The 27951-nt window shown below is 41.7% G+C and overlaps 3 protein-coding genes and 2 long non-coding RNA genes across 7 annotated transcripts; all 5 read left to right on the forward strand.

Annotated features, from left to right (window-relative positions):
• The first annotated feature begins 289 nt into the window (after positions 1 to 289).
• On the forward strand, positions 290 to 6506 carry LOC143504366 (uncharacterized). The gene is made up of 3 exons (XR_013127560.1): positions 290 to 2572; positions 2792 to 3356; positions 6178 to 6506. It is a non-coding gene; the product is annotated as an uncharacterized LOC143504366 (long non-coding RNA).
• Positions 6507 to 7603: 1097 nt separating this feature from the next.
• On the forward strand, positions 7604 to 12167 carry LOC143504365 (uncharacterized). 2 transcript variants are annotated; one of them, XM_076995902.1, is made up of 10 exons: positions 7604 to 7967; positions 8334 to 8395; positions 8578 to 8645; positions 8894 to 8983; positions 9096 to 9194; positions 9286 to 9333; positions 9420 to 9500; positions 9908 to 10335; positions 10448 to 11279; positions 11728 to 12167. In XM_076995902.1, exons 1-8 carry the CDS (start codon positions 7843 to 7845, stop codon positions 10076 to 10078), a joined length of 744 nt encoding a protein of 247 aa, XP_076852017.1. In that variant the 5' UTR covers positions 7604 to 7842; the 3' UTR covers positions 10079 to 10335; positions 10448 to 11279; positions 11728 to 12167. The 2 variants fall into 2 exon arrangements, with proteins under 2 accessions (XP_076852017.1, XP_076852016.1); XM_076995901.1 differs by having other exon boundaries at positions 10466 to 11279.
• A 3934-nt stretch (positions 12168 to 16101) lies between these two features.
• LOC143504375 (uncharacterized) lies at positions 16102 to 17055 on the forward strand. Its single transcript, XR_013127566.1, has 3 exons — positions 16102 to 16534; positions 16716 to 16882; positions 17001 to 17055. It is a non-coding gene; the product is annotated as an uncharacterized LOC143504375 (long non-coding RNA).
• A 41-nt stretch (positions 17056 to 17096) lies between these two features.
• LOC143504373 (uncharacterized) lies at positions 17097 to 19135 on the forward strand. Its single transcript, XM_076995908.1, has 6 exons — positions 17097 to 17179; positions 17369 to 17533; positions 17775 to 17906; positions 18028 to 18154; positions 18266 to 18288; positions 18988 to 19135. The coding sequence occupies exons 1-6, from the start codon at positions 17172 to 17174 to the stop codon at positions 19133 to 19135; spliced, it is 603 nt and encodes a 200-aa protein (XP_076852023.1). The 5' UTR covers positions 17097 to 17171.
• LOC143504370 (ubiquitin carboxyl-terminal hydrolase 37-like) lies at positions 18993 to 21606 on the forward strand. Of its 2 annotated transcripts, XR_013127564.1 has the most exons (7): positions 18993 to 19113; positions 19217 to 19287; positions 19616 to 19685; positions 19762 to 19900; positions 19993 to 20096; positions 20812 to 20858; positions 20948 to 21606. XR_013127564.1 is itself a non-coding variant. In XM_076995906.1 (6 exons), exons 2-5 carry the CDS (start codon positions 19246 to 19248, stop codon positions 20057 to 20059), a joined length of 318 nt encoding a protein of 105 aa, XP_076852021.1. In that variant the 5' UTR covers positions 18993 to 19113; positions 19217 to 19245; the 3' UTR covers positions 20060 to 20096; positions 20812 to 21606. The 2 variants fall into 2 exon arrangements, 1 of the variants encoding a protein (XP_076852021.1); XM_076995906.1 differs by having other exon boundaries at positions 20812 to 21606.
• The last annotated feature ends 6345 nt before the right edge of the window (positions 21607 to 27951 follow it).

Here is a 27951-nt window from a genome sequence, read left to right on the forward strand (position 1 = left end):
GCCGAATACAACAAAGACACTAGTCTTACATATGTGTGCAAAAAATGTTACTGTTGTAAAAAGTTAGTGTTGTGCTTGGTTTATATACAAGTTCTAATAAAGAAGTTCTAATAAACTGCATATCCATGTTTCCCTTGTCCATACAGTGCACACAGAGTTAGTAGCGATGTAAAAAAAAAAAAAAAAAAAAAAGATGGGTGTGATGCTGTGCGCAGGGAGACGGACGAGGCACGAGTCTAATAGTCTTCCACAAATGTTATTTTATTTAATACAAAAATAGTCCAGACAGCGCACGTATAGCTTACACTAAGGCTGGGCGATATGGAGCAAAAATAATATCTCGATATTTTTAAGATGAATGGCGATATACGATATATATCTCGATATTTTTTCTTCCCAAAAGGTAATAACAAAGAGGCAGTAATAAGTCAAATCTAGTCCCAAATGATTTGAGCGAGGAAGAGAGGCGGGGCAGGGCGGAAGTTGTTAAAAAAGAAACTCAAGTAAATTCACTATTCATAGTGTTGTGCGTGAATGATGCGTTCATTGAACACGCTCATTGTGTTCGTTGAACTGAACGCAACACATTTTTTAATAACTTGAACGTGAATTAGTTCACGTTGTGTCATGAACGGTAGACATCACTGTAAATCAGCGTTTCTCAAAGTGTGGGGCGCGCCATTTTGGTGGTGGGGCATAGAATTTCCCCATCTTCTGAGGTGGGGAATTATTGAAAAAGTTTGAGAACCACTGCTGTAAATGAACGTTGGAATTTGTTTTCCATTGAAAACTGAGTGACATCTGTTTTCTCTTTTGAAACGCAATGAGAGAAAGTTCATCCCTCGCTGGTGCCACTTAAATCATGTATCACCAGACAAATGGTTTTGACGTTGTGTGCGCAATGCATTGTGGGCAACGTAGTGTCCGGCTGAGAATAGTTAACATACTGGCTAGTTAATAACATACTGGCTTCCGCACGACGTTACCCGTGATGAATTGCAGCAGAGCGGGGTAGGCATAGCACATATAGTACGTATAGTGATTTCTAGCTTGTAGTTGTCACGTCTGGCTCCGCCCCTTCTAGTCTCGTCGTTTTTATGTTTTCCTTGTTCTTGTCACGCCCCTCTGTTTCAGCTGTTCCGTGTTAGCTCGTCTTAGTTTTACAAATGTGTGTGTGTGTGTTTGTATTGCCTATGTAAAGACTATACCTTCGGGGATCATTGTCGTTTCTTTATCTCCTAGTTGGTGTGTATATATAGCCTATGTCCAGACTATACCTTCGGGGATCACTGTCGTTTCTTTATTTCCTAGTTGGATGTGCACGGCCGTATTCACGCCTTATCTGTGATTCGTGGTTTTGATTAGCTTCGTGTTTGTGTGTGGTTAAAGTCTCTGTTCCATTTTCAGGTTCGTAGTGTTTTAGGTTTTCAGTTCATGTTTGGTCTCTGTGTTCTCTAACGTGGTATCGTGCCTGGCAATACATGTATGTTCTGTTAGTCTTCATGTTCATGTATGGCCGTTACTTGCTTCCCGTGTGTTTGTTCATGTCGGTGTATGTAACAATTAGTTGTACTCTTGTTTGGTCTAGTTTTGTGCCCTTGTCATTTCCGCTGCCTTTTAGTATATTAAGCGTTAGTTCTCTATTCATCATGCCACGTCATTCGCGGTCCACTCGCGTGTCGTCTGCAAATGTAAGATGTGAAATAAAATCGAATGAGATTGTACTCTCTACTTCGCATTTGTGTCCGCCCCTTGATTGCGCAACAGCCAAATCGTGAAAAAAAGCATTTGAATATCTCACGAAAAAAGTAAAATGAACTGAACTTTGAACTATTTCATAATTAAAATTGTGAACTTTGAACGTGAACTGTTCACTTTGAGCATGTATGAACTGAACTTGAACTAGTTCAGAAAAGCTGTGAACTGGCACAACACTGACTATTCAGTATGGAAGTAAGCGGTTTCGTACGCAACCCATAACACGTGTAACTAACGCGACATAGACTATATCGATATAACGATATTGTCTCATCTTATATCTCGTATGAAAATATATCGATATTTCTCAAAATCTCGACATATCGCCCAGGCCTAGCTTACACACATGAACGTATAAGACTGACATAAATGACTAACAAAGACGAGCACGGGACACTGCGCGAACGCACATTAAATAGACAAACCACATAAGCGCCGAGTGTTCACGAGATGAGCCACAGGTGAGACTGATGAACACACTCAGACACAACCACACCGACGGAGATCCTGTCTACGACTAGACGTAGACAACATAAACACACGGCTGAAAGCTGAAACACATGTACTGAAACACATGTACATAAACACATGTACTGAAAGCATGATTTGATAAGGAAAGCATTATTTGATGTATGATATCAGCCTATCGAGATATGCTCACCATGTAAAATATTAATAAGGAAGCTATAATAGATTTTAATCCACGCTTCCCTTGTCCATACTGTCAGGGTTGGACCCAGGACCGTTCCTCCGGTCGCCACAAGGAGGAGCCCGCGAGCTAGACCTGGGGGCAATCAGGCACTATAGGCTGCAGGTGTTTGCAACCTACTTAAGGCGAGCAACTTCAGCAGTCCTTTGCTGAAGTTGTTAGTTGTATTCACGCTCGCAGCCTAATTAACCTAATTAGTCCCTAAATGCACATGTAATGTAATGAAAACCAAAGGAATGATTGTTGAATGTTGGTTCAGGCCTAAAGAGCTTGTTCTTATCAAATTTAGATAACACTACACTAATCAATATTTTTTTTCCTTAGGTGACAATTCCACATCCTGTCAGTTGAGATCCAATAATTCAGAGACAGTTGACAAAATGTATTTCCCAACCTGGGAATAAGGGTAGTGCGCTGTCCACACCAATCTGTGGTGGGGAGTTTGACATCTTCAATGGGACTGTGTGTCTACTGGAGAAGAAAAAGACCAGGAGCAAGAAACGGCAGTTCTTTACCCAGATTTTCCGAGGCAGTTCGCTTAAAGCCTGGAAGAGAGAACGGACCAAGATGTTTGCATCTGGTGATGGTCCTGATGGAGGTTCTGTGGGTGCTGTTAAGAAGCAGAATGAGGAGGAAAGACAGGTTGCTGCTGAGCCCACAACCATCACTCTCAGTCCACTTTCAGTTACAAGCTGCACGTCAACATCCGTTACATGTGATGTGGTATCGGACGAGTCCACCACTGCATTTGAGCCTGAAAGGCAGGATCAGCTGTTTGTACGTGTCTTTCTCCTTTGAGGGTCATGATATCAGCTACCCAGCCAAACCTTTCCTGCTGGAAAAAAATACAGGGGCCTTTTGGACAGGAACCCTAGAAAACGTTAACCGGGTGAGTGACAAGATGCTGCATATTAATAACAACCCAGATCATCAATGACCTCAAGAACAGGGTAGATAATTAATTTACATTTGTTTTATAGTATGGTTCATTTATTTAGTATGTCAGGGTTAGTTTTTTATTTAGTAAAAAATAAATGAAATAAAAACAATACCACAACTTAGTCAAGGGATCCATTTGAGAGACCAAACTTCCCAATCAGTGTGGCCAAGGGACTCTGTAAACATTGTTCTGTAGGAGTGAATAGAGCTGGAAAAATTGCTGTATGTCTCATTATCCCATGAGCAACGCACACATGAATCATCTTAACTTTTATTTATATGATGCTTGCTTGTTCTAGGTATTTCCAGGTCTTAAAGGGAACGCCGGCTGATAACATATGTAAGCCTTAATATCGTGTAATTACTCTAAATTATTAAGACACGTTGTAAAAATTCACAAAAAGTAGCAGATTTATTAGATTTTCTGTAAAATCCCGCTGCACGTAGGTCGCCATTTTTATAACTGCTGACGGGCGCAGCAGGTAGTGATGTCAAATGGTTGCAGTGACTGGCCGTCGCGCTTGAGCACAGCTAGCTAGACCTGGCTACTGTTCAGCCTTTTCAGCTTGAGCCAGAACGCAACATTTCTGACATCAGCGGCTACAACACCCACCAAGTGAGTGACAGAGAGAATCCAGCGCATGTTTATGTTCACGTTTCTTCGTGCGGTTCTCGCTCCACATTCTGGGGCTTTTGGACTTTCTGTGTGGGAAAACTGTGGGCACTGCATTGTGTTTTAGTCTATGTTTAAAACCAACAGCACCCGTCAACTCTCACCAGTCGGGCTCTACTGAATGACTCTACTGAGAGAGCAGAGCCGCGGGTCTTTTGGTAGCTGTGTTCGTCCACACGCTGCTTCCCAAATTTTTCTCCTCTTTTTATCTTTGGGAAAACTGTGAAGACTAATATCAGTCTTCCCACTGCCTTTCGACTGGAAATAACATCCAACGGCAACACAGTGTGGCATGGTTTTTTTTAAGGTAGCTCAGCTAACTAACATTAACTCTAGTGATGTCGGTCGCGAACGATCCGGCTCTAAGAGCCGGCGCTTTGAAGTGAACGATTGGAACCGGCTCCACAATGGGAGCCGTTTTAGGATCCTATTTGGGAGCCGCTTTTCCCTTCAGTATTGCGCTTGTGCTCTGCAAGTGCCACAGTTTTTTTCCCAACATCGTTTTTATTTGTCCTCCGGTGCCTCGCTGTCTCTCCCTCTCCTTGCACGTATTGCTCTGCTTCTGCCAGTGGTAGAGAGCGGAGAGTTTATTTCCTCAGTCGGTGCTTAAGCTAAGTTGATACCAGCGCGAGGGTCCGTGCGCCCTGCGTGAGGACCCCCGTGCGAAGTGAGGTCGTGCACCTCTTCAGCGCAATGAACAAAGTTATGTATGCCGGGTTCATACACCTTTACAAGGTGGAATTCAAGCACTTGTACGTCACTTTTCAATATTGAAAAAGGCCATTTTCAATATTTCCCAGCACCTTAAACTTAAATATTTATACATATACTCAAAATTATTCGAAATAATTTGCTTGTTTATCACATCGATTCAATCAGACAGCTATTTGTTGTGAAACAAAATACAGTTACATTTTCAAGTACTTTAGCACTTTTCAAACCTGGAACACAATGCAACATTAATTTTTGTCAGGTAAATGTTCCTTCCCCTGTTTTTAAAGGGTGTTTCTTTATACTACCACATATCGTTTCGGACAACACTGCAAAGAATGTCTCCACGGCCCGCATGTCAAGCGTGTGCTCCACACATCTGACCAATCACACGCAGCTTTCAGTTAAAAATGTGGTGGTAAAACACTGGAAAAAAGTTATCTCCACTTTTTTTGTGGAAACTGCAGGCAATTGGCCAAGCTGTATTGCGTTCTATTTTGGTGCTATTTTGTGATAATTTAATAATTGGTTATAATAAAAGTTTTATTTATAAAGCATTGTTATGCAGCATTTTTACTCATCACAAGTGCTTAACAATGTCAATAATGAAACAATGTTATAAAATTAGGTTTAAGCTATTAATTAATAATGTAAAAAATATATATGGGGAGCCGTTTGGGAGCCGACAAGAGCCGGCTCTCCACAGTAAGAAGAACCATTAGAGCCGCATCTCAAAATAGAGCCGAAAATCCCATCACTAATTAACTCCTTCCAACCGCAGTCAAGTTTAGCGTGCTGCAACCATTTGACGTCATCTACACAGCAGGCATTGCGCGTCAGAAAACATGGCTGCGCCCATATGTCAAATATTTCGAATAAAAGTGTTGATTTGTAAATAAATTTGCTGCTTTTGTGATTTTTTTTTACATGTAATTAATCTAAATTATTAAGACATCATATTAAGGCTTACAAGTGTTACCAGCCGGGGTTCCCTTTAACATTCTTTAATGCCCGTGTACTGCTGCAAAGTTTAGAATATACACTTATACCTCTTGAACTCTTAGGAGTTTAGTCTGTACACGCTTCAACCTCACACTGAACACCGTTAATTAACTAAATGTCAGTAGTTATGCTATAGCTATGATGATCCTGTGGAGGACCCATGCCACTGTGGAGATCTCGTCCCAACTCCTTTGATCTAATCATAGTACAGATCCTCGCCCATGCCCATCTCTTGCATTCCCTCAAACACCTATTAGTCAGCAGTTGGCAAATATAGAGTGATACATTTTTAAAGACTTTGGTAAGCTTAGGTAATTAAAGCAGTTTTTAATAAATGATAATAAGGAAAGAAGGTAATGTTAATGTCTACCTTCTCCACCTGCAGTCCTGCGTTCCTTGTGCACAGCAAACAAACTGTACTGGCTCTGCTTGCTTCAGGGATGCTGTGTGGGAAGCGGCCGCATGCACCATTCTGGCCACTAGTGAGCTTCATCCCCTGAATACTGTTGGTCTCCATGGATACTCCTCTCATTCACCTGTGTTCCAACAGCCTCATCACCACACTATACAACACTTCCAGTGTCTCCCAGTACATGTGAAGTACTGCCATCACTTCCTGGTCTGCATATCAAGTCTATGTTACATTATGAAAACATTTTGTCTGACATGACATAAAAACGGAATAATATGACATTTATCAAAATGTATGATTATGTTCATTATGTTGTAGTCTCTACATGCAGACCACCTTATTATTTTGGAGACATACACCATCAGAATGGCACTTCCAGATGTGTGTACAGCTGTGTGGAGAATTCCTTCATGGTGTGACGCATGTACAGAGGTGGCAGGAGGCAGAGGCTGCAAACTGAAAGCTTCATTATCCATGGTAAAAAGAAACACCAAGACTCAGGCCAAACGGCAGTAATAATGTAGATAGCAGCACTTTCATGAAAAGGGACATTTCAGACCTTAGTATTGCAAAAAGTATTTGTATTCACAATTATTGTATTAATGTTGAGGACATCTGATTAATATGAAAATATTGATTTCTTCAGAAATGCATTTTATGATCATATTCAGAGAGCTGCCACTGTGTACGTAATGGGGTTGAAGAAAAACATTGCCCAGATCTTGAAAAAATGACCAATAATTATAAAGAGCTAATGCTTGAGATGAGAAAATATGATTTTGTGATTGATAAAAATATCCTTAATGCTGTGATGTACACGGAGAAATGATACATTTAAGCAAAAAATTTGAAAATGTCAAAGTCCAATTTGAATCATTATAGTGGACCCATGTGGGTTGGAGTCCTGCCAAGCACTGAACGATTCGGTGAACGAATCTTTTGAACGAATATTTTTAGTGAACTGATTCTAATGATTCAGTTCATCTAAAAGAACTGCTGTGCCCATTACTAACAAATAATGTTACTCACGATCATGGACGTAGTTTTGATTTCACAAGTGGGGGGGACACAACCTGGGGTGGCGAACTGTTAAGCGGGGGGGGGGGGGGGGGGGGGGTGCTGCATGATCCTAGTGCTAGATTTGTCGCTATTTGGATATTGGTTTTTTTACCGTTAAAAAGTGGGGGGGACATGACTTTGTCACTACTTAGATATTTGGTTTTAACTGTAAAAACTGGGGGGGACCAAAACCGGCTTTTGAAAAAGTGGGGGGGACATGTCCCCCCCGTCCCCCCCCAAAACTACGTCCGTGCTCACGATCAATGGACACACAATTAATTAGAAAAACAGCCACGTCGTGCCGCTGCCTCTATGTACTCCATATGTGCGAGCTATAAACTGGTGCATTACGGTTGCCACCTAACGGCAGAAATAAGAACTGCAGGCAATACGCTAATCTTCAAATAAAACGAACTTTAAGACTGACAAGTAAATAACATTCGTTTGTAGACAATTATCCGTCCAATGAGTAGAGATGTCACGTTTTGTGGTTAACTCTGACAAGCATACATTACTGCTAATTTAATTCATGTGGCAGAATATTTATTTGACAGCAGTTAAATAAAACGACAAGGTATTATGGGTCATTTAGTCCAATACTCCGCAAAAGGTAATTATTTTGCTAGCGTTTGCTTTCCCCCTTTTACGTTGCTAAGTGTTTCTGCATATCGGAGTCATGGAGAAAAACATGTTTTGATATCAAGGTAAATCGCCAAGGTGAAACTCCAAACAAAATATCTAAAATCCCTCAGTCGTTTACCGACCCCCAAAGAGACAAGACACTTTTGCATTTGCTGTGGAAAAAAATCAACAAATATCTCCAAATATCTACAAATTAATATCTTCAAACAATTAATATCTCAATTTAATATCTTCAACGTATTAATATATTGAATTAATATATTTACCGAATTAATATCTCGAATTAACATATTCAACGAGTTAATATCTCGAATTAATTTGTTTAACCTGTTTAAAATGTTGTTTTCCCTGCCTTTCACTGGGCTGCGACCAGTGCTCCTTTGTGCCACTGGAGTTTCGGCCGTTGTTTGGTCTTTTCTCGTTTACAGGCGGCGGGTCCGAGATCAACAGACGGAAGTCGAAGCTGCAGCTCATACCGACACCTGCGACGGTAAATTAGGGAGCTAGCGACGAACACACCCTTATATTCGCAAGCTGGTTTGCTACATTAAACTAGCTACTTATCACTATGTTACTTAGCCTAACTAAATTGGCTACCCTTTAACGGCAAATTTAAACTAGGTTGCATCAAAGTTTTTAATATTTCAGTGTTTTTTTAAACATCTTCCTTAGGACATGATCGGGAGCCTTTTGCATTGGACGAAGGCATCTTTGAGACGCTCCATACCCCGATCCGAGAGGTAGTTGGCTATTATTGGTGAAATCTTTCTTAGCCAGCTTCATTCTGTTTAAATCAAATCAAATCAAATATATTTGTATAGCGCTTTTCACAACACGTTGTCACAACATGTACAGGATTTAGGGAAGTTTCTGTGCAGAACTGTAGCATGCATTGTTTATTTGCATGCTGGTCACAATAATTGTAAAATGCAGGTCTTGCACATACTTGTCTAGTCGCAAAGTAACACGTATTTGGTTTTCTCCATAGTTGAGGCTTATACAGACTCGCCAAGGATTGGACAGAGCACATAGGATGTTTGCCTTCACCTTCTCACGAATGGGTTCTTCAGCTACACAGGTTCCTTTAAGTTTTTAATGTGTATCACAGGCACAAAAATATTTTGTTACCTGAGGGTTTATAAGGGGTTTGTCCATTTCAGTGGTAAAGTTATTTTTCTGCTTGACTGCAGGTGGTGGAGGTGAAGCTCCAGCACAAGTCCATCTACAGTGGGCTGGAGAGTGAGCACTGGTGGGTGCTCAACAATGAATTCTACTGGATAGGTGCAGAGGTGAGTCATGGGAACAGGTTCACAATTTCAGTAAGAATGGACATGCTACTGTAAATGTCCCTTCAACCTAATCTTTTCCTTGTATTTGTAGCTTACCCTCCACCACTTTGCCAGCGCTAGTGCCGTGGCCTGCATCAAGGTAACAAAGAGTCTTGACTATAAGCATCTTTCACTAGCTTGTCCCATTCTGAATTACACTCATCAGCATGTCCTCTGTTAATTCAGCGGAGGGGATCCAGCATCACAGACGCCACCATCTACCTGCGCACCTGTTCAACAACAACGTCGGTGCAGAATATTTTTCTGGTTAGTGCTTCCTCCTTGAAATGTGAAATGAAATGTGAAATGTGCATATTTTGTCAATTGTGATTTTTACACCCCAATCGAAATTTGTCCTCCGCTTTTAACCCATCTGTGCAGTCAGAACACACACACACACTAGTGATTACTAGGGGCTGTGGATCACACGTGCCCAGAGCGGTGGGCAGCCCTAGCCCGGCGCCCGGGGAGCAGTTGGGGTTAGGTGCCTTGCTCAAGGGCACCTCAGTCATGGCCTGTCTGGGAATCGAACCCACGACCCTCCGGTCACAAGTCCAGTTCCCTAACCGCCAGGCCATGACTGCCCACTCCTTTCTGATTGCATTTAGAATTATTTGTGGTGAGGTTTTTAGAAAATGATATCTAAAGGCATTTTTATTGTGTGTGTTTTGTAGCAAACGGTGGTGTCCACTTGGTTTAAGGGTGTCTCCATTGGTTCGGATGACATTTTCAGGTCATCCGAATCTAGTCACACCCAGACCCTGGAGACACCGAACCCAGCTGTTTTTTCCAGCAGTCCATCCCCACCGAGAGCACCCCCTCAACGACCACCTCCAGGCTTTTAAACACCTACACATGAATTGAATTCTTATATAAATTCATAATTTCACAGTGTGGCATGCGTTTTATTTTTCTACGTAATTTAATATTTTTGCTTGCATGTGTGTTTTTCAGATGCTGAAGGTTTTCCCATAACCACATGAGGACTAGATGTTGGTCTTTTGGGACACAGAGGTAGAACATCACATGGACTGATCACCCACCTGGAGCGTTTTACATCTGCCCCTTCTCTTTCCCCCAACACTCTGTTTCATCTTTTGAGGTTTGTGTAACCCTAACTCATCTTCCAGATTTCTCATGAAAACATAAAGCTGTGTGTAGTCTTTATTCTGCTTTTCTGTCTCTTTCGTTCTGTCCATCATGTGGGTCTCCAGTGCTTCTTCCTGGATTAGAGACTACCGACAGCTGTGCAACCTGAATTTCACGCAGGCTCCCAGGACAAGAGGACTACTGCAGTTTGTGGACCAGGACAGAATAATAAGCCTTGACAAGATGTGCATCAGGATGATGAGAGACTTTATGATCCACGCCAGAGAACAGAGACAAGACCAGAGGACTGAACGGCATCAAGAACCGATCGTCGGGATTATTAGAACAATCACCATCGTCAGTGTGCAAGGAACTGTGAGGAAAGCCCGAAAGAATCACCATTCGTGGACTATTCATCATCACCGTGGACAACCATCAGGATTACAGATTCGACCATTTTGGGATTTTTGGTTATCAACAGCAGATTATCAGTGCTCCTGTCATCCTCATCAGACCTCTACAACTAACTCAGAATGCTGCAGCACGACTGGTCTTCAATCTTCCTAAGTTCTCACATGTGACTCCTCTGCTACGCTCTCTTCACTGGCTTCCAGTAGCGGCACGCATCAGATATAAAACATTGATGCTTGCTTACAAAGCCAAAAATGGACTGGCCCCTCCCTACATGATGTCCATGGTCAAAAGCCAATCCGTACAGCGAACACTCAGAAACTCAAGCTTGGCTCGACTTGAAACTCCATGCTTAAAGTCTCATGGAAGACAAAGCTCCAAACTATTCTCCGTCCTGGCTCCAAGATGGTGGAACGATCTTCCATTAGCTGCTAGGACTGCAGAGTCTATTGCTATCTTCAAGCGTAGACTGAAGACCCACCTGTTTGTTGAGTTCTTACCAGAGCACTAACTCAGCTGATACCACTTGCCGTGGTTCTTTAAATGGTATGTCTGTCTGTGGTTATTTGTGCTTCTTGGCAAATGTCTAACTTGCAAAAACACTAGGTAATGACATTGACTCCTGTAGTTTAGTAGTAGTCTGACTCAATGGTATCTTGAATTCTGGCCTATTCGTACTATTTCCTAGGATGAATTCTGTGATTGAATGCAAAGCACTTTGTAAGTCGCTCTGGATAAGAGCGTCTGCTAAATGCCGTAAATGTAAATGATTTTGTAAATTGTTAGTGAAATAGTTATTATTGTTTTATAAATATTTATCAGTAATGTGATTGTGTTTTAATTGCAAAGGAGTCATACTGTCTTGTATTTTACCTTTGGTGTTACTCATGTAATCATCAGTATGCTTAGTCTGATTGTGTGGTTTGTGTGTGACTTGTGTATTAGTCTGTATAATTTGATTTTGTGTTTTTGTGTGATTTGTGTATTTAACCAGGCCACCCGAAGGGGACTGGTTCCTGCTGGATACACGCACCTATCCGGATACAAGCACCTGCCGGTGGATGTACTGATGCCAGGGTTGGACGTGCCATTGCCACAAGAGGTCGTGCGGATGCTAGTTCCTATCAGAGGCTCACCATCTACACTGAAGGGACTGTGACTACTTGGCCGGGGAACGAGAACTGTGACTACTACTGTAGAACTGTAGAACCACCCTGCGCACCACGGACTTGTGCTAACGGGCCGCCCAATGGAGGATGGGTTCCCTTTTGAGTCTTGGTCCTCCCGAGGTTTCTTCCTATTCCCCTCCATCATAGGGAGTTTTTCCTCGCCACTGTCGCCATTGGCTTGCTCATTAGGGATTTGGACCCATAAGATTGTTAATCTTGTAAAGATTGTGAAAAGCACTATACAAATAAACTTGACTTGACTTAATCATTAGTGAGTTATAGGCTAATTATGTTTTAGGTTGAATGTATCCAGTTATGATATTTGAGTGATTCACTATTTTCCCAGCTAGCAACACTAACCATGCGATACCTGAATTTAGTAAACTATAGTGAGAGAGGAATATTACACTGGAAACACACAGCCTAAATTATTACAAATAAATAAAATGTATCTTCAAGAGAGGGGAAACAAAAGAAAGTAGAAATAGTTTCTTATAGACAGTTTGCATTGGTGCTTACTAAAATTTCCCTGGTGGAAATTTTCATTTTTTAAAATAAACATTTTAAATGACTAGCTTTTAAATAGTACAAGTGTGCTACAAATGCACAACATAAAATAAAATATAAGTACAAATGTAACGCAGGCACCTCCTCAGCTAGGAGGCAGACAAACGCTGAGGAGAGCGAGATTTATTAGAAGGAATTCCATAATCATAGTCGTAACAACAGGCAGGGGTCGTAACAGGTGAGCCATCCAGGTTTGACAAGTTGATCGGCATAATCAGACACACAAAGAGAACGAACAGGGCAATGGGGAGAACACTAAAAGGAATGAACAATGGAACAGGAACAATACTCACGAAATCAAATAACAAGGATCGCGGAGCACATTGGCAAATACCGACAGAGCAAATGAACAGAACAACCGAAAACGGGCTAGGGAGACACAGGGATATAAATACACAGAACTAGACTAGACACAGGTGAAGACAATGACAACATGGGCATGGCAGACAGAGGGAAACTATGGTAACAGACAAGCAAGGCGGGATTAACAAGCAAGGAACAACAAAGACACGAAGAGCAGGACACCGGAGTGACAGCTAGGAGAGGGGGGAGTAGCCCTACGTGACAATCAAATGTAGCTGGGAAAATTATATTACTATATTACAAGTGTGCTGTAAATGCACATCAATGCATAATACATAAACTGTAGCTGGGTAAATTATAGTAGTGTGTCGTTAACAGTGGTGAACGGGATTCTTCAAGCCACCAGATTTAATCCGTCACCATATCCAGTCACGAAAATCCATGAGAAATTTGGTGGAGACACTACACATTACTGAATTGTTTACTAAAACTATTAAGGGAAGGAGAATTGCAGGTGTTCATACACATGTTGACTCGCTAGCCAGCAGATGTGTCAATTCCAGGTTCCGAAAGTAAAAGTCCTCACCAGGATTTTACTCAAGCTTGCTAGATTTTCTAATTAGTGCAATCCAGGTAAAATTAGTGGAATCAACACAATCCAGGAAGCCTGAGCAAAATCCTGTTGAGGACTTTTACTTTCTGAACCTGGAATTGACTCCTCTGCTAGCCAGGTAAAATGAAATGAAATGTGTGCTCATTTCACATTGCACATTTCATTTCATTTTAAAATACCTGGCTAGCTAGTCAAGGTGTGTATTGAGAACACCTGCAGTTTCCCTTCCCGCCTCCAGAACGCCACTCTGCAGTGTCTACTGAGTCTCTCCTGCTTCTGGAGCCCCATCAGAGCTCAGTGCTCCAGCTGGACAGATCCATCCAGCTGCCAGATGCTCAGGTAGCCAATCAGGAACAGAGGATTCACTTGTCTAAATGAACTGTGCAAATATGATGGCTTAGGGAGGTGTTGTGATGCTGAGAGAAATAAACCACTTTGGTCTCCCTGTTACCTTGCGTAGATGTTTTGCAGATTTGCAGCAAGGCAGGCTCACTAGTCGTAGCTCTTCACAGAAGAAGAAGCTCCTGAGAGCCCTGAATGCCTGTATTTCAGTCAGATGCCCTGCGTTTGGAGAGGACTACGAACAGGTTCAGCTAAACAACCCTCTGAGCCATTTAGAACACATCAGAACCACATGCAGTAGTCTGCAGGAACTGCACACAACCTTCTTTGTTTTCTCACTCTGTTGCTGCTGAAGTCCAGGAGTAATGCCCTTCTGATGTACTGTCTTCCACAGGATGCCCATGAGTTCCTGATGATGTGTTTGCTTCAGCTGAAGGAGGAGGGAGAGACACTCAGGGTTTCCTCCTTCTCTTACATCTGCCCTGTTGCAAATTTTGAGTTTCACCTCAAATCTGTGCGCACCTGCAGCAGGTAATTCTTTGCTATATCACCACATCTCCTTCTTGTAAATCAACTGCTCTTAACATGTGTTTCTTCAGAGTGTGCATTGTCACAAAGTATGCACACACTTGGTATGGGATAATGTGGGTTATTTCTGTGTGAATGTTGTAACCTCTCTGTTGATTTCTGTTGTTTGAAAGCTGTGGACTGCAGAGCTCCAGAGTGGAGGACTTCAACCACCTCTCTGTTAACCTGAGCTCTACCTTGACTGACAGCCTACACAATTACTTCAAGGTCTGTCACCACACACACCCCTACTGGACAACACTTTTTTGCCAGTTTGTTAAGTTAGGGAGCCATCCTAACCATTGTCACTCTCAATCAAAACTTTTTTTCAGTCAACGGTTTTGGAGTTCAAATGTGAATGTCAAGCTCAAGGCACCGAGGCATGTGAAGTGGTGGAGTTCTTCACACTCCCACGGTGAGTCTCGCATTATGTGAATTACCACAAACAATGAGTTTTAAAGCAGTCATCTCACACTCTTCCAGTTCTTACATCATTTTTCCTTTTGGAACAGAGTTCTGATCCACTCCCATCAGACCCTCCCATCAGACACTTCCATCAGACACTTCCTTACGTAACAGAAGTGGCTTTATCCAAGTTAGATGTCGTGCTGTTGACACCTGATTAAAAAATCTTCATCGTATAGAAATCTGGCAAATCTGTTTTGTGTGTGTGTGTGTGTGTGTGTGTGTGTGTGTGTGTGTGTGTGTGTGTGTTTTGTTTTTGCTTGTTTTTTGTTAATGACAATTGGATGGATTTTATTCCTCTCTCTACAGCTACAATTTGAATCTGAATTTTGTATATTTATTTAATGAAAATGCAGTTTTACTTTTTCTGTCAAGTTGTAATTTGATCAAATTAAATTTGTACTCCATGACTTGAATTTCTATGCATGTTTTGGAAACATATATCCTTTATAATGTTGTCAAACTACATTCAGTGTAAATGCAGGAAAGGCAATCTATAGATTCAGTCAGGCAATCAGCTGTGAAGAAACAGTTTATAAGCAATCAGGAAATATTTTAGGACAACCTGAAATATTGTTGGACAGTTATAAATTAGAGGGGACTTTAAAATGCAAAAAGAGTAGCTGATACTGTACATGTGAAATATAATTGAACCGCACTTTTCATAAAAGCTCAAAGCCCTGCAAGGTGCCCAAGCTGTGTGTGTAATTGTGCAGATTTCTTTCACTAATCAGTATCTTACATTCTAGTATGTGGATTTTTCTAGTATAATAATGTATAAGATGAATCACTAAACCTTAGCACTAAAGGGTGAAGGGATTTCATGATCCATGAACCATGACCATGAACTTGGTCGTCCCCTGCGGAGTATATTGCAGAGTCACTTAAAGGTTGCAAAGGAAAGATTGGGCAAACAAAAACAAAAAAACACACAAAACCCTCACAACATCGGGCATCATCATGACAGTCAAGAGATGATTTAGCCCCAAAACCTCATCTAGATGAGATTCTTAACCCAACTGTGGGCCGCGAACGCCACCTTGAGGGCCTCAAAAGAACAACAGTTTTAAACTTTGGGCCGCAGAGGGCCGCCGGACCGCATTGATTTTGAATAAAATGCAGTACACTTTCTCACCACTAGTAGCGGTAGTGCGTCACTTAGATATTTAAACAACGTATTTAATATAAGTTAAACTTATATAGCGCCTTTCTAGTACCCAAGGACACTTCACAAAAATCCTATGGGAAAAAAAAACAAATAAAAATTAAATAAATAAATATAATTAATTAAACCATACTATGACTATGTGGAAGGGAGAAAATACTGAGAGAAAAGGTGAGTTTTAAGCTGAGTTTTGAAGGAGGAAAAGGATGAACAGAGGCGGAGATGTTGCGGGAGGCCATTCCACAGTTTTGGGGCCATTACACAGAATGAGCGCCCACCAGCAGTAACAAGCTTGTATTTTGGAATCACCAGAAGACCTGTGTCTGAGGACCTAAGTGTTTGGTTTTGGATATAGGGTATAGAAGTTGTGCTAAATAGTCTGGAGCTTACAGCTTCACACTTAACGACAACAGAACGCAGCACTATTTACGTCATATAGCTACTGACGTTAACAACGAGGCCGTGACAGCGCTGCACAATAGAACCAGGTCAATATATCGCGAACATCACATTTAATGTACCTGCAAACCCGACGCGACGACGTTTACATTAATTCTGTTAGGAAGGAGCGTATATCGGACAAATGGGTTGCATTTACTCGTGTATGAAGGTAGCTATCTAACGTTTTTATACGTTGTGGTCTAAAAAGGAGTAACCGGCATTTTTATACCGGTTATTCTCCGATTCTCCGATATTTTCTCCGATATTTTTTCGATTTAAGATGTGATGCTTTTTAGGGTGTACTGAGGTTTCCCATACCCATGATTTGACAAACCAATGCTTTCCTACAGAAAAAGAACAAAGAGGGTGTGAATAGTGAAGTTAAAAAGAAGAAAAAGCAAAGATGGTGGAAACATATAGAGTCATCCTCCCTGACACAAGTAACTGACACTCAGTCCTTGAATGTCAGCTCCTCCTCCATCTCTTGCTCCTCTTCCTCTGAGGGACACTTAACCAGGTATGAAAACCGTCCCAGCCTTATGAATTGTGTAGTCACATGCACATGTGTAGTCACATGCACATTTGGTTATTATTTATTCTGTCTATGATTTTTCCCTGGAATTATTTGCCCCCAGGTCCAACAACAAACTCCCTACTGAACCCAAGAACACGGAAGGGATTGTTCCTGGTCAGAGCTCAGAATCTTTTATGATTTTGTCCCTATAGTATGTTTTAGTCAAAGACACTTACTCCAAGGTTTTGTTCTCTCCATAGGGGCTGCTGATAAAGATGTGTGCTCCGTGCCCATGGATAGGTGGGTACATTATTAAAGTCATCTTCATGGCACAGTAAAGTATGGACAATCTATAATGGTTATATATTGACATTGTGGCATAAATCAAGAGAAACTGAAAAATATTAAAAACAACATTTGTATGTATGTGAACATTTTGTGCACTACACAAACTCCATATTCATCTGTCACTTCTACTCTCTCTTTCAGATTTCCGGCTGTTGTGGTAGAGGGAGACTTTCGTGTGCAGAATTTGCAGCACCTGTTACCGCACATCGTCAGTAGTGAAAGGGTGACTGAGAGTGGCCAGGGTGAGGGCCAAGGACACGCCCCCACTGTTTCTGCTGGCAGAGACACAGAGATCCGACAGCTCGAGTAAAGACTGAACACGTTGTGTTTTAGCACACAACCATTACGTGATTTTGCAGTGTACACAGATGTAATGTACACAGTCTTTATCTCTGAACCAAAATAAAGGCACGTAGCAATTAAAGGAGCAATAAGTATTTTTGCAGTTCTTCTTCAAATTCTGAAATTATGTGACATTGACACCTAGTGGCCTGGAAGTTTTACTGATTATGTATTAAATCTATTCTAAACATTAATGTCCTGTTAGGTTTCCCAACATTGGGAATACATGTTATATGAACGCCACTCTGCAGTGTCTTCTGAGTCTCTCCTGCTTCTGGAGCCCCATCAGAGCTCAGTGCTCCAGCTGGACGGATCCATCCAGCTGCCAGATGCTCAGGTAGCCAATCAGGAACAGAGGATTCACATGTCTAAATGAACTGTTCAATTATGAGTGCTTAGAGAGGTGTTGTGATGCTGAGAGTTATAAACCACATTGGTCTCCCTGTTACTGTGCGTAGATGTTTTGCAGATCTACAGCAAGGCAGGCTCACTAGTCGTAGCTCTTCAAAGAAGAAGAAGCTCCTGAGAGCCCTGAATGCCTGTATTTCAGTCAGATGCCCTGCGTTTGGAGAGGACTACGAACAGGTTCGGCTAAACAACCCTCTGAGCCATTTAGAACACATCAGAACCACATGCAGTAGTCTGCAGGAACTGCACACAACCTTCTTTGTTTTCTCAACTCTGTTGCTGCTGAAGTCCAGGAGTAATGCCGTTCCGATGTACTGTCTTCCACAGGATGCCCATGAGTTCCTGATGATGTGTTTGCTTCAGCTGAAGGAGGAGGGAGAGACACTCAGGGTTTCCTCCTTCTCTTACATCTGCCCTGTGGCAAATTTTGAGTTTCACCTCAAATCTGTGCGCACCTGCAGCAGGTAATTCTGTGCTATATCACCACATCTCCTTCTTGTAAATCAACTGTTCTTAACATGTGTTTCTTCAGAGTGTGCATTGTCACAAAGTATGCACACACTTGGTATGGGATAATGTGGGTTATTTCTGTGTGAATGTTGTAACCTCTCTGTTGATTTCTGTTGTTTGAAAGCTGTGGACTGCAGAGCTCCAGAGTGGAGGACTTCAACCACCTCTCTGTTAACCTGAGCTCTACCTTGACTGACAGCCTACACAATTACTTCAAGGTCTGTCACCTCACACACCCCTACTGGACAACACTTTTTTTGCCAGTTTGTTAAGTTAGGGAGCCATCCTAACCATTGTCACTCTCAATCAAAACTTTTTTTCAGTCAACGGTTTTGGAGTTCAAATGTGAATGTGGTCAAGGCACCGAGGCATGTGAAGTGGTGGAGTTCTTCACACTCCCACGGTGAGTCTCGCGTTATGTGAATTACCACAAACAATGAGTTTTAAAGCAGTCATCTCACACTCTTCCAATTCTTACATCATTTTTCCTTTTGGAACAGAGTTCTGATCCTCCACATTAAGAGGTTTGACATGCTGGGCAAGAAACTAACAAACCTAATGGACATCCCCTCAGAGCTGGACCTCTCTGTCCTCCCTGGAGTGGCTTCACTCGGCCAACCGTTAAGGTCAGCTTGTACAACGGCCTGAGCATACGCTCTCTCACCTCTGTCCACCCTTTCACAATTAGCAATGAGACGCTAACTGAATGGCTTTGTGATGTGTCCACAGTGGACCAGCATACACCCAGGACAAAGGACATGAGGAGGATAATCTGGAGAAAAGCTCTGTGCCAGAACAAGGTAAACATCAGCCATTTTCCTACAGTGATCAATTAAATTTTGGATTTACAACCTGTCTACGTTTATACGTACCTGCCATAATGATGTAGTTCTCTCAACCCATTAGTAGTAAATGAGAGCAGAGAAGGACAGGGAGAGAAAGTACAGCACGTCAGCCCACTGGTGAGGAAATAGAGAGAGAGATGAAAAAGAAGATTGAAAGATGCTGAGAGAGATTGAGAAAGACAGGCTGAGAGAGATAGATAGATATGAGAGAGACCCATATCAACGATCTAAGATGCATTCTTACTTAATCATATGAAAAAACAGATGTACTTGTTGTTTGCAGGAAACTGTTCACACAGACATCTACAGACTCCACGCTGTGGTGTCTCACTTGGGTGGCAGCATGGACAGTGGTGAGCAGTCTGATAATATCCACAAACATGCAGTAGAAACTATAAAGTGACTAATGACATCTTGCTTCCCTGACAGGGCACTACATCAGCGACGTAGCTGAGGAGAAAGGAGAGTGCTGGTTAAAATTCAACGATTCAAAGGTTTCAAAAAAGACAGAGCCAGCCGTCCTTAAGAGCAGGGCAAAAACAGCCTACCTGCTTTTCTACATGCAAAGGTAGTAGCTCACCTTCTAACTCAGGTACATCTGCTGAAACACATAGAGAACTGGCTGAATTCCAGCTGCTCCTGTTTTGCTGTTGTCTCCAGTGGGGCTGGAGAGAAGAACGTGGTCCCGTGGATGGTGGACCAGGGAGAAGCAGCAGTATCCCCCTAAACCCAACTCCATGCCATGACTAAGTCAGGATACACATGTAAGCACCTACATCCTCACTTAACAAGACAGGCTACACATCTGCTCAGTTCAGTTCAGGTCTATTTCTGTCTGTTCCTGTCGTCCAATCGTAGGAGATCATTCATTAAGAACGGCTTCTGCCTTTCAGATTTGGGAACATAAATACCTCGGTCCATGGGGACAGATACAAATTCCATAAGATTTTACATGTTGGCAGAAACCTAACCTTTACCCTGCCCTTACAATCAAAATTATAAGGCTAGACACAATTAGAAACTTCCTTCCTAAATTACCACTCACACTGGTATGTGTGGTATATTACATCTTTTTATATTACTGGTAAGTTTCAAGTGAGTTATTATTTGTTCAACATTAACACTCCTCCCCCCTTGTGTGATAAGGCTACAGACTACCATTTTAAAATGATTAATGCTTAGATGGTATTTTCATTACAATTAATTAGTTAAACATGATTCAGACCAGCAGACTACAGGCAACTGCTAAATAACAAGCTGTAAAGGTGATCATCACTTCAATGCTATATCCGTTTTATCTGTTAATGGGTTGCGTTTCTATGGGAATTGTGTAAATAGCCCCTTGCTTTTCTTCCAAATCTTAGTAGATAAAAGGCTTTCTAATAAAAAATGACTATTCATGAATGACGTCACTTTAGACAGCATGTAGCCTAGATGACCTGTCAACGCTTGATTTTCTCCACCATTCATGTGTTAAAGGCCAGAAAAGGCGTGACACAGGCGGACACTGCTCCCGACTCTGGCAAGTACGCAACAAAGCGGAAAGACTTCCGTTGTTTGAAGGGTGAACCGAGTGAACCAAGCGGTGTCTGTTTTGTCCGACTGATCTGAGAAGTTGGGACGTGCCGGAGTAAATACAGCTGAGCTGCTGGTGAAAGCGAGAACGTGAGAGACTCTGCTGCTGGTGCTGTCTGTGCACGAGAAGCGCACTGATAAAAAGCTAAGTGCAACCCCCTACCTTTTTAGAAGAATTTTAACCTTCTGCCATCCACCAGTCGTAGTTTTAGGGCAGTACATTTTAATTTTTCATTTTTGTTTTAGTTTGTTGGAGTCCGTTGCTATAAATAGCTAAGTTGCTTTCTATTAGGCTGGGTACTGCTATAGGTTTATTTCATTATTTGATTTTTGGTTGTGTGTAAGGGATTTGGATTTGTTTGGTTTGATTTATTTTGGGGTTTATAATTTGGAGGGTTTGCTGTGGTGTTAAGTAGTTTTTTTTTTCCAGTGCTAGCCTATTAGGGAACATTTTGTTTGGCTAAAATATTCTATATTCTTTGGGCTCCATTTTTGTGTTGCGTCTTTGTGGGTTTGTGTGTTTCTTTGTTACAATTTCAGTTATTTTGAGTGGTGACTGCGTTTTGTTTTTGTTCTGTCCTTTGTCTGCAGCATTGCTATCCAGAACACTAAGTGGACTGTTGCGTGTCCCTCCTTGAACTGGCTGCCGAGGTTCTGGACTGGGACTGGGTGCACTTGGAGTTGATGGATTTTTTTTTTTTTTTTTTTATATATAAAATTCTTTTGTTGAATAAATATATTGTGCAAATTCCCATCTTCTCTCTGCATTTGTCAACTTGCGACTCCCCAAGGTGTAGTGGTTGGGATTGGGCTAAGGGAAATATAAAATTTTGCCCTTTGTCGGGAAAGGCCGTGACATTAGTAGTAAATAGTTCTTGGTTCTTTTCTCTGGCTGTTTGCCTAATGTCGCTCCTCAGTCATTTTGGACTCCTCAGTTTTTACATTGTATTTGATAATTGCCAGTGTTTGCTTTGAAAGTGAGCGTGCTGGTTGTGTTCTCCAGAGATCTGCACAATGCATTTATCACACTGTTCACGCTGCTCACCATGACTCACTGGTGTGTCCTGCTGTCAGAAGTACAAAGGGTTCCAGAGCTGGACAGCATCACCTGCAGCATTTACATCGTTCTGTGGATTTGTATTCGCCCCTTCATATTCCTGAACATTGTAATTGGCATTTTTGGTAGGTTACACTACAAGTCATTAGTTGTGCTGAATGAAATATGCAGATGGTAAAGTTGTGCAAGGGCAGAAGAATTCATTCATTGTCATTTAATGAACAATATTAATAAGCCAAATCCATGTTGCATACCCACACATGAAAATACATTCGGTTCTGTAAGGAGCGAACTCTCAAGTGCAACAACGAATTGAAATGCAGGTGAGTAGTTCTTTCATGCTGTAGTTTTTTTACTTAATTTGCTCAGACAATCTTTATGCATGCAAATAGACAAATTAATAGCCAAGTTTTGTTTGTTTTTTGTTCTGATTTTAGCAGATTAAGCCAGTCTCTAGTTAGTGGGTAAGTAATGGTCCCACATAGATGGGAAGCAAAACCTGTAACATTTGTGACTGTAATATGTGCTGGAAAAACCACAAAAGGATCTAAATGCAGCGTAGTGCTTCTTTATCCTCCAGACACAATCTACTGTAGCTAGCAGCACAAGACACACACAAAACACACAGTACAAAAAGAAGCGAACACAGGGCAGCAGGGTCAGGGCAGCAGCATGGTCCATACAGTCCAGAGTCCATTACAAATCCAGGGGTCGGGCTGAGAATGAGGTGTAAGGGAGAAGCAAAGGTCACAACAACGGTAGGCAAAAACGAGCAAGGAACGCTCACTATGCAACGTCAGAGGCAAAACTTCACAATGTAAAGTGGTAAGTGAGTAGTGTAAGAAAGGTGGAGGAGGGTGGGGACACACAGGGACAGGTGGAGGTCATTAGTATTCAGGAGATTGAACATGCATGTTTCGAGAAGTTGAGACCCTGGCGCTGTGACTTCAGAAGAGCGGGAGGCTTGTGTAGCTTCACTCCTTCCTTACAGTCACTTGTGTAGAATAAGTGAAGGGTGTGTGCAGATGTGTGTGGGCGTCTCCCTTGGGCTACAGGGCTGGCATACCATGACAAGCCCTAGTCCAAAATACAATGTACAATGTACAACTTTTTGGTTACTATATAGGTATTTTTTGGTTACTGCATTTTGCTCTTTGTCCAGACTTCCTACTACACTTGAGGAGGATGAGGAGTCTATTTCCACCCAGGAGACTCCACTGTATATGAAGAAGATATTTTAGACTGGGAGACGTATGTGGAGGAGAACATCAATCAATCAATCAAATTTTATTTATATAGTGCTTTTTACAACAGTTGTTGTCACAAAGCAGCTTTACAAGTGCCGAGTCCTAGCCCCCAGTGAGCAAGCCAAAGGCGACAGTGGCAAGGAAAAACTCCCTAGTTTTTTGCATGAGGAAGAAACCTTGAGAGGATCCAAGACTCAGGGGGGGAACCCATCCTCCTCTGGCCGACACCGGTCACCATGACAACAACAACAACAATTTAGACAGAAAGAAGAGAAAGAAAAGGAAAAATATGTAATAATGTCCATCATGATGTATGCATCCGGTTAGGCAGGAGGTGGCTGGCCCAGGATGGATCGCTGGTCTCCTCATCTCATTATTCCTCAAGCAGGCGGGCAGCCATGTGGAGAAATGAAACAGGGAAAATTAGCTCTGTATGAGGACATATACAGGACAGGTGAAATTATAAACATTTCCGGAGTGTGGCAGCATCTCCGGCATTTAGTTAAATTATTACAGCCTAGCTAAAAAGGCAGAACCAGAAGGTAACATAGGCTTGGGGGCATTCTGAGACAATGGCATCCGTCCACTGCACTGTCAACAAACTTGAGTGACCACGAGCAGTGACAGGACGACAGCACCAGCGCCCCAGTCTACCATAAAACCCTTCGCCTGTGAACCCCTGGATCTGTACCTTTATCTAAGGGGGGATATTAATTATCAAACGCTAAACTTAATAAGTGGGTTTTCAACCTAGACTTAAAGATTGTGACTGTGTCGGAGTCCCGGACGCATTTTGGAAGATTATTCCAAAGCTGGGGGGCCTTACAAGAAAAGGCTCTTCCCCCTGCTGTTACCTTATTAATTTTTGGAACTAATAAAAGACCAGCACCCTGTGATCTTAGTGGGCGTGGGGGTTCGTAATAGGAAATAAGTTCTTGAAGGTACTCAGGAGCAAGCCCGTGAAATGCTTTATAAGTTAATAAAAGAATTTTAAAGTCAATACGGAATTTAACTGGGAGCCAATGCAGGGCTGATAGGACTGGACTGATATGCTGAAATTTTCTAGTTCTGGTCAGAACCCTGGCTGCGGCATTTTGAACTATTTGAAGTTTATTTAGATTCCTATTTGAACATCCTGACAGTAGTGCATTGCAGTAGTCTAATCTAGAGCTAACAAAGGCGTGCACCAATTTTTCCGCATCATCCTGTGATAATGCATTTCTTAATTTAGCAATGTTACGGAGATGTAGAAAAGCTATCCTTGTAGTATTATCTATGTATTTATCAAATGATCGGTCAGAGTCGAGTATGACGCCTAGGTTTTTGGCTACTGTGCCAGGTGTAATGGGGTAGCCTGCGAGATTAAGCATTAGATCTGGAATTTTCTGTTTTGAGGCCTTAGGGCCCAGAAGGAGAACTTCTGTTTTGTCCTCATTAAGTTGGAGGAAGTTTAGAGACATCCAGCATTTAATATCTCTTACACAGGCCTCAATTTTTCTTAAACTGAGTTTGTCATCAGGTTTGGCTGATATGTAAAGTTGAGTGTCATCTGCATAGCAGTGAAAATCGACACCATGTTTGTTTATAACTGTGCCCAATGGTAGCATATATAATGTAAATAATAGTGGTCCTAGAATGGAGCCTTGCGGGACCCCATATTTAACTTTTGTACGTTTGGATGGAATATTATTGAGCTCTACAAACTGATAGCGATTTGTTAAGTAAGAATGAAACCATGAAAGGGCTGTGCCAGAGACTCCAACCCAGCGTTCTAACCTTTCTAGCAAGATCCTATGATCAATTGTGTCGAAAGCTGCACTAAGATCAAGAAGCACTAACAGCGATACATAACCTTGATCTGAAGCAAGGAGGAGGTCATTTGTTACTTTAACTAATGCTGTTTCAGTACTGTGATGGGGCCTAAAACCAGATTGGAACTTTTCAAATATGTGATGCCTATGCAGATATAGGCATAATTGCTGGGCAACAGCTTTTTCTATGATCTTAGATATAAATGATGTGTTTGAAATGGGTCTATAATTAGATAGTACAGTAGGATCAAGATTTGGTTTCTTAATCAGAGGTTTAATAACTGCTAATTTACATGATTTGGGCATGTGACCTATTGTAATGGATGAGTTAACTATAGTTAGAAGAGGTTCAGTTACCGCTGGTAATACCTCTTTTAATAACTTTGATGGAACCGAGTCTAGTGTGCAGGTAGCACAATTTAAGGAAGAAATTATTTTCTCTAATTCTGATTGTGGGAGTGGATGAAAAACATCAAGTTTTTCTCCCAGTATGCGAACATGCAGGTGATGCAGCTCCAGATGGAGGATGAGAAGGTGTTGTGGCCCAAGGAGCTTCTCCTACGTTACTTTGTGCTGATGAACAGACTCCAGGACATCCTGGATACCAGGATGCATCTGCAGAACCTACCAGGTAAACCTATTAGGTGGTTTACAGCACTGAAGGTGAAAGCTAGTGTTTGAGTGAGTGAATGACCTTTTTGTCTCTTGTCTTCCAGCTCAGCTGTTGCTTAACCTCCAAGATTCCAGTTACACTCCAGAGTCACTCCAGTCTCCAGTTAAAGCAGAATGAATAAAATATGTTTACATTATGTTGCATTGTGTTATCTTACTGGTCCAGTATGGTGACAAACTCCATTTACACTTAATTCACTGTATGTGGTTTATGGACTGTGTGATGAGGGTGGCATTCAGACCACCATATGATCTGACTTACACAAATGATAATTCATGAGGATTCCTAGAAGCTGACTGCAGCCACCATCCAAGTTATTTTAAAGGCTGTTAATTCTACTAAAGATGGTCTGTTTGCCTGTTGAGTGGGCATGTGATTCTGACTTCATGTGCATCTGTCGGAATAAGTTAATTTAACATGGATTACAGAAATTAGAACCTCAAAAAAGAGCTTATGATGGCTCTAGCACTTGTATGAATACAGAAACAGACCACTGGAGAATTATCTAAAGTTTAAAAGAAAAAAAGATTTATTAGCATTGTGCTCCACACACCTTGTACCTTCTGAAGACATTTCCATGGTACCAGATCTAGACTTTTTTTAGCTTGATGGTTAAATTATTACAATAATTCATTTTTATTGTTAGATAATTAAAATAGATTTAAAATATGTAGAATTAAGTGATCATTTAGCCCTGCATGGCATCCATACTCCACCTAGTGGTAAATAACGGGATGGCCCCCAGTGAAACGTTACTGTCCTTGAGCTAAGGAAAATTAACAAAACATTTACAGTAGTTTTAGTGGTGGGAGTAGCATTAGTATTATGTTGAATGTATACCCATGATATTTTAAATAAATATAGCAGTTTTGGTCATAATTAAAATGTAAAAATAATAGGTATAAACCATTCATGTAATTCATTATCATTGTCGTGGAAATTTCTGAAATATACGAGGACTCAGGCGTGGTTAAAAGAGAAATTTATTAATAGACAAAATAAGCATGAAAGTTCAGTCTAGAACAGAAGCTGAGAGGAGAGAGAACCGTCCCCCTCCTTTATACCGTTTAGTAGGCGGGGTTCTTATCACATGTTTACAGTACATTTGGGCACACTGAGAAACAAGGCAGAATGCACAGTAGACAGTTTTTGCCTTACATGTGCATTCTCTCCTGACAGTAGTTTTCATGTTTTAGCATAAGCAGCAGCTTATAGAAACAGCTGATGGGTCCGCGGGTCAAGGCAGATAAGAGTGTTTTCTACCTCTGCACATTCCTTTAACATAGGTCATAATACACACATACACATGAGCACATGATTTCATACTGAATCACACTTCACAATTCTCTTGTAATCAGTATAACACAATTTCCATCACAATCATATACACTATATAATATAGTATATATAGTATATACACTCACCGGCCACGTTATTAGGCACACCTTGCTAGTGTCAGGAATGGCAATCACGCCCGTGACCGCCAGAGGGCGCCATCGCTGGAATATTGACCAGAACACCTGACTCTAATTTACTATTCACCACACCCTACTTAAGGACTCTGTTCACAAGTCGCCAGTGCGAAGTATTGCCTCTCTGAGTGTCTTTACCAAGCTGTGATCCTGTGTATTTCTCTGATTGATGTTCTGGTTTCTGATCCTTGCTCTGTGTTTTTGATCCTCCTGCCTGTTTGGCCCTTTTGTTACCTTTGTCTGCTGCTCTTAGTCTTCTCTGGTTTTTGACTCTCCCGTTTTTGTCTTGCCCTTTTGTGCTGCTGCCTGTCTACCCTTTGGGGTCGTCCCCTTTTGGGACTTCAGTTCATTGTTTTTCTATATTAAAATTCAACATCTTTACACCTGCTAATGGATCCTTCTCTACCCTCGGGTTCACCACCATTACAGCTAGTACCAGGTTGGACCCCATTTTGCATTCAGAACTGCCTTAATCCTTTGTGGCATAGATTCAACAAGGTACTGGAAACATTCCTCAGAGAGTCTGGTCCATGTTGACATGATAGCATCATGTGATTGCTACGCAGTTGCTGCAGATTTGTCGGCTGCACATCAATGATGCGAATCTCCCGTTCCACCACATCCCAAAGGTGCTCTATTGGATTGAGATCTGACTATGTAGGCCACTGGAGTACAGGGAACTCATTGTTGTGTTCAATAAATCTGTCTGAGATGAATCATGAATTATAACATGGCGAGTTATCCTGCTGGAAGTAGCCATCAGAAGAAGGGTACACTGTGATCA

Source organism: Brachyhypopomus gauderio, unplaced genomic scaffold (assembly GCF_052324685.1).
Source record: "Brachyhypopomus gauderio isolate BG-103 unplaced genomic scaffold, BGAUD_0.2 sc272, whole genome shotgun sequence".
NCBI lineage: Eukaryota > Metazoa > Chordata > Actinopteri > Gymnotiformes > Hypopomidae > Brachyhypopomus > Brachyhypopomus gauderio.

Coding starts and splice junctions, on each gene's coding strand:
- LOC143504365 (XM_076995902.1), top strand. CDS start 7,843: ATGGGTCATTTAGTCCAATACTCCGCAAAAGGTAATTATTTTGCTAGC. Junction 8,984..9,095: donor TGGGTTCTTCAGCTACACAG/GTTCCTTTAAGT, acceptor GCTTGACTGCAG/GTGGTGGAGGTGAAGCTCCA. Junction 9,334..9,419: donor GTGCCGTGGCCTGCATCAAG/GTAACAAAGAGT, acceptor CTGTTAATTCAG/CGGAGGGGATCCAGCATCAC.
- LOC143504373 (XM_076995908.1), top strand. Junction 17,534..17,774: donor ACAGAGATCCGACAGCTCGA/GTAAAGACTGAA, acceptor ATGTCCTGTTAG/GTTTCCCAACATTGGGAATA. Junction 18,289..18,987: donor AGGAGTAATGCCGTTCCGAT/GTACTGTCTTCC, acceptor CTTTTGGAACAG/AGTTCTGATCCTCCACATTA.
- LOC143504370 (XM_076995906.1), top strand. CDS start 19,246: ATGAGGAGGATAATCTGGAGAAAAGCTCTGTGCCAGAACAAG. Junction 19,288..19,615: donor AAGCTCTGTGCCAGAACAAG/GTAAACATCAGC, acceptor TGTTGTTTGCAG/GAAACTGTTCACACAGACAT. Junction 19,901..19,992: donor CTGCTTTTCTACATGCAAAG/GTAGTAGCTCAC, acceptor TGTTGTCTCCAG/TGGGGCTGGAGAGAAGAACG.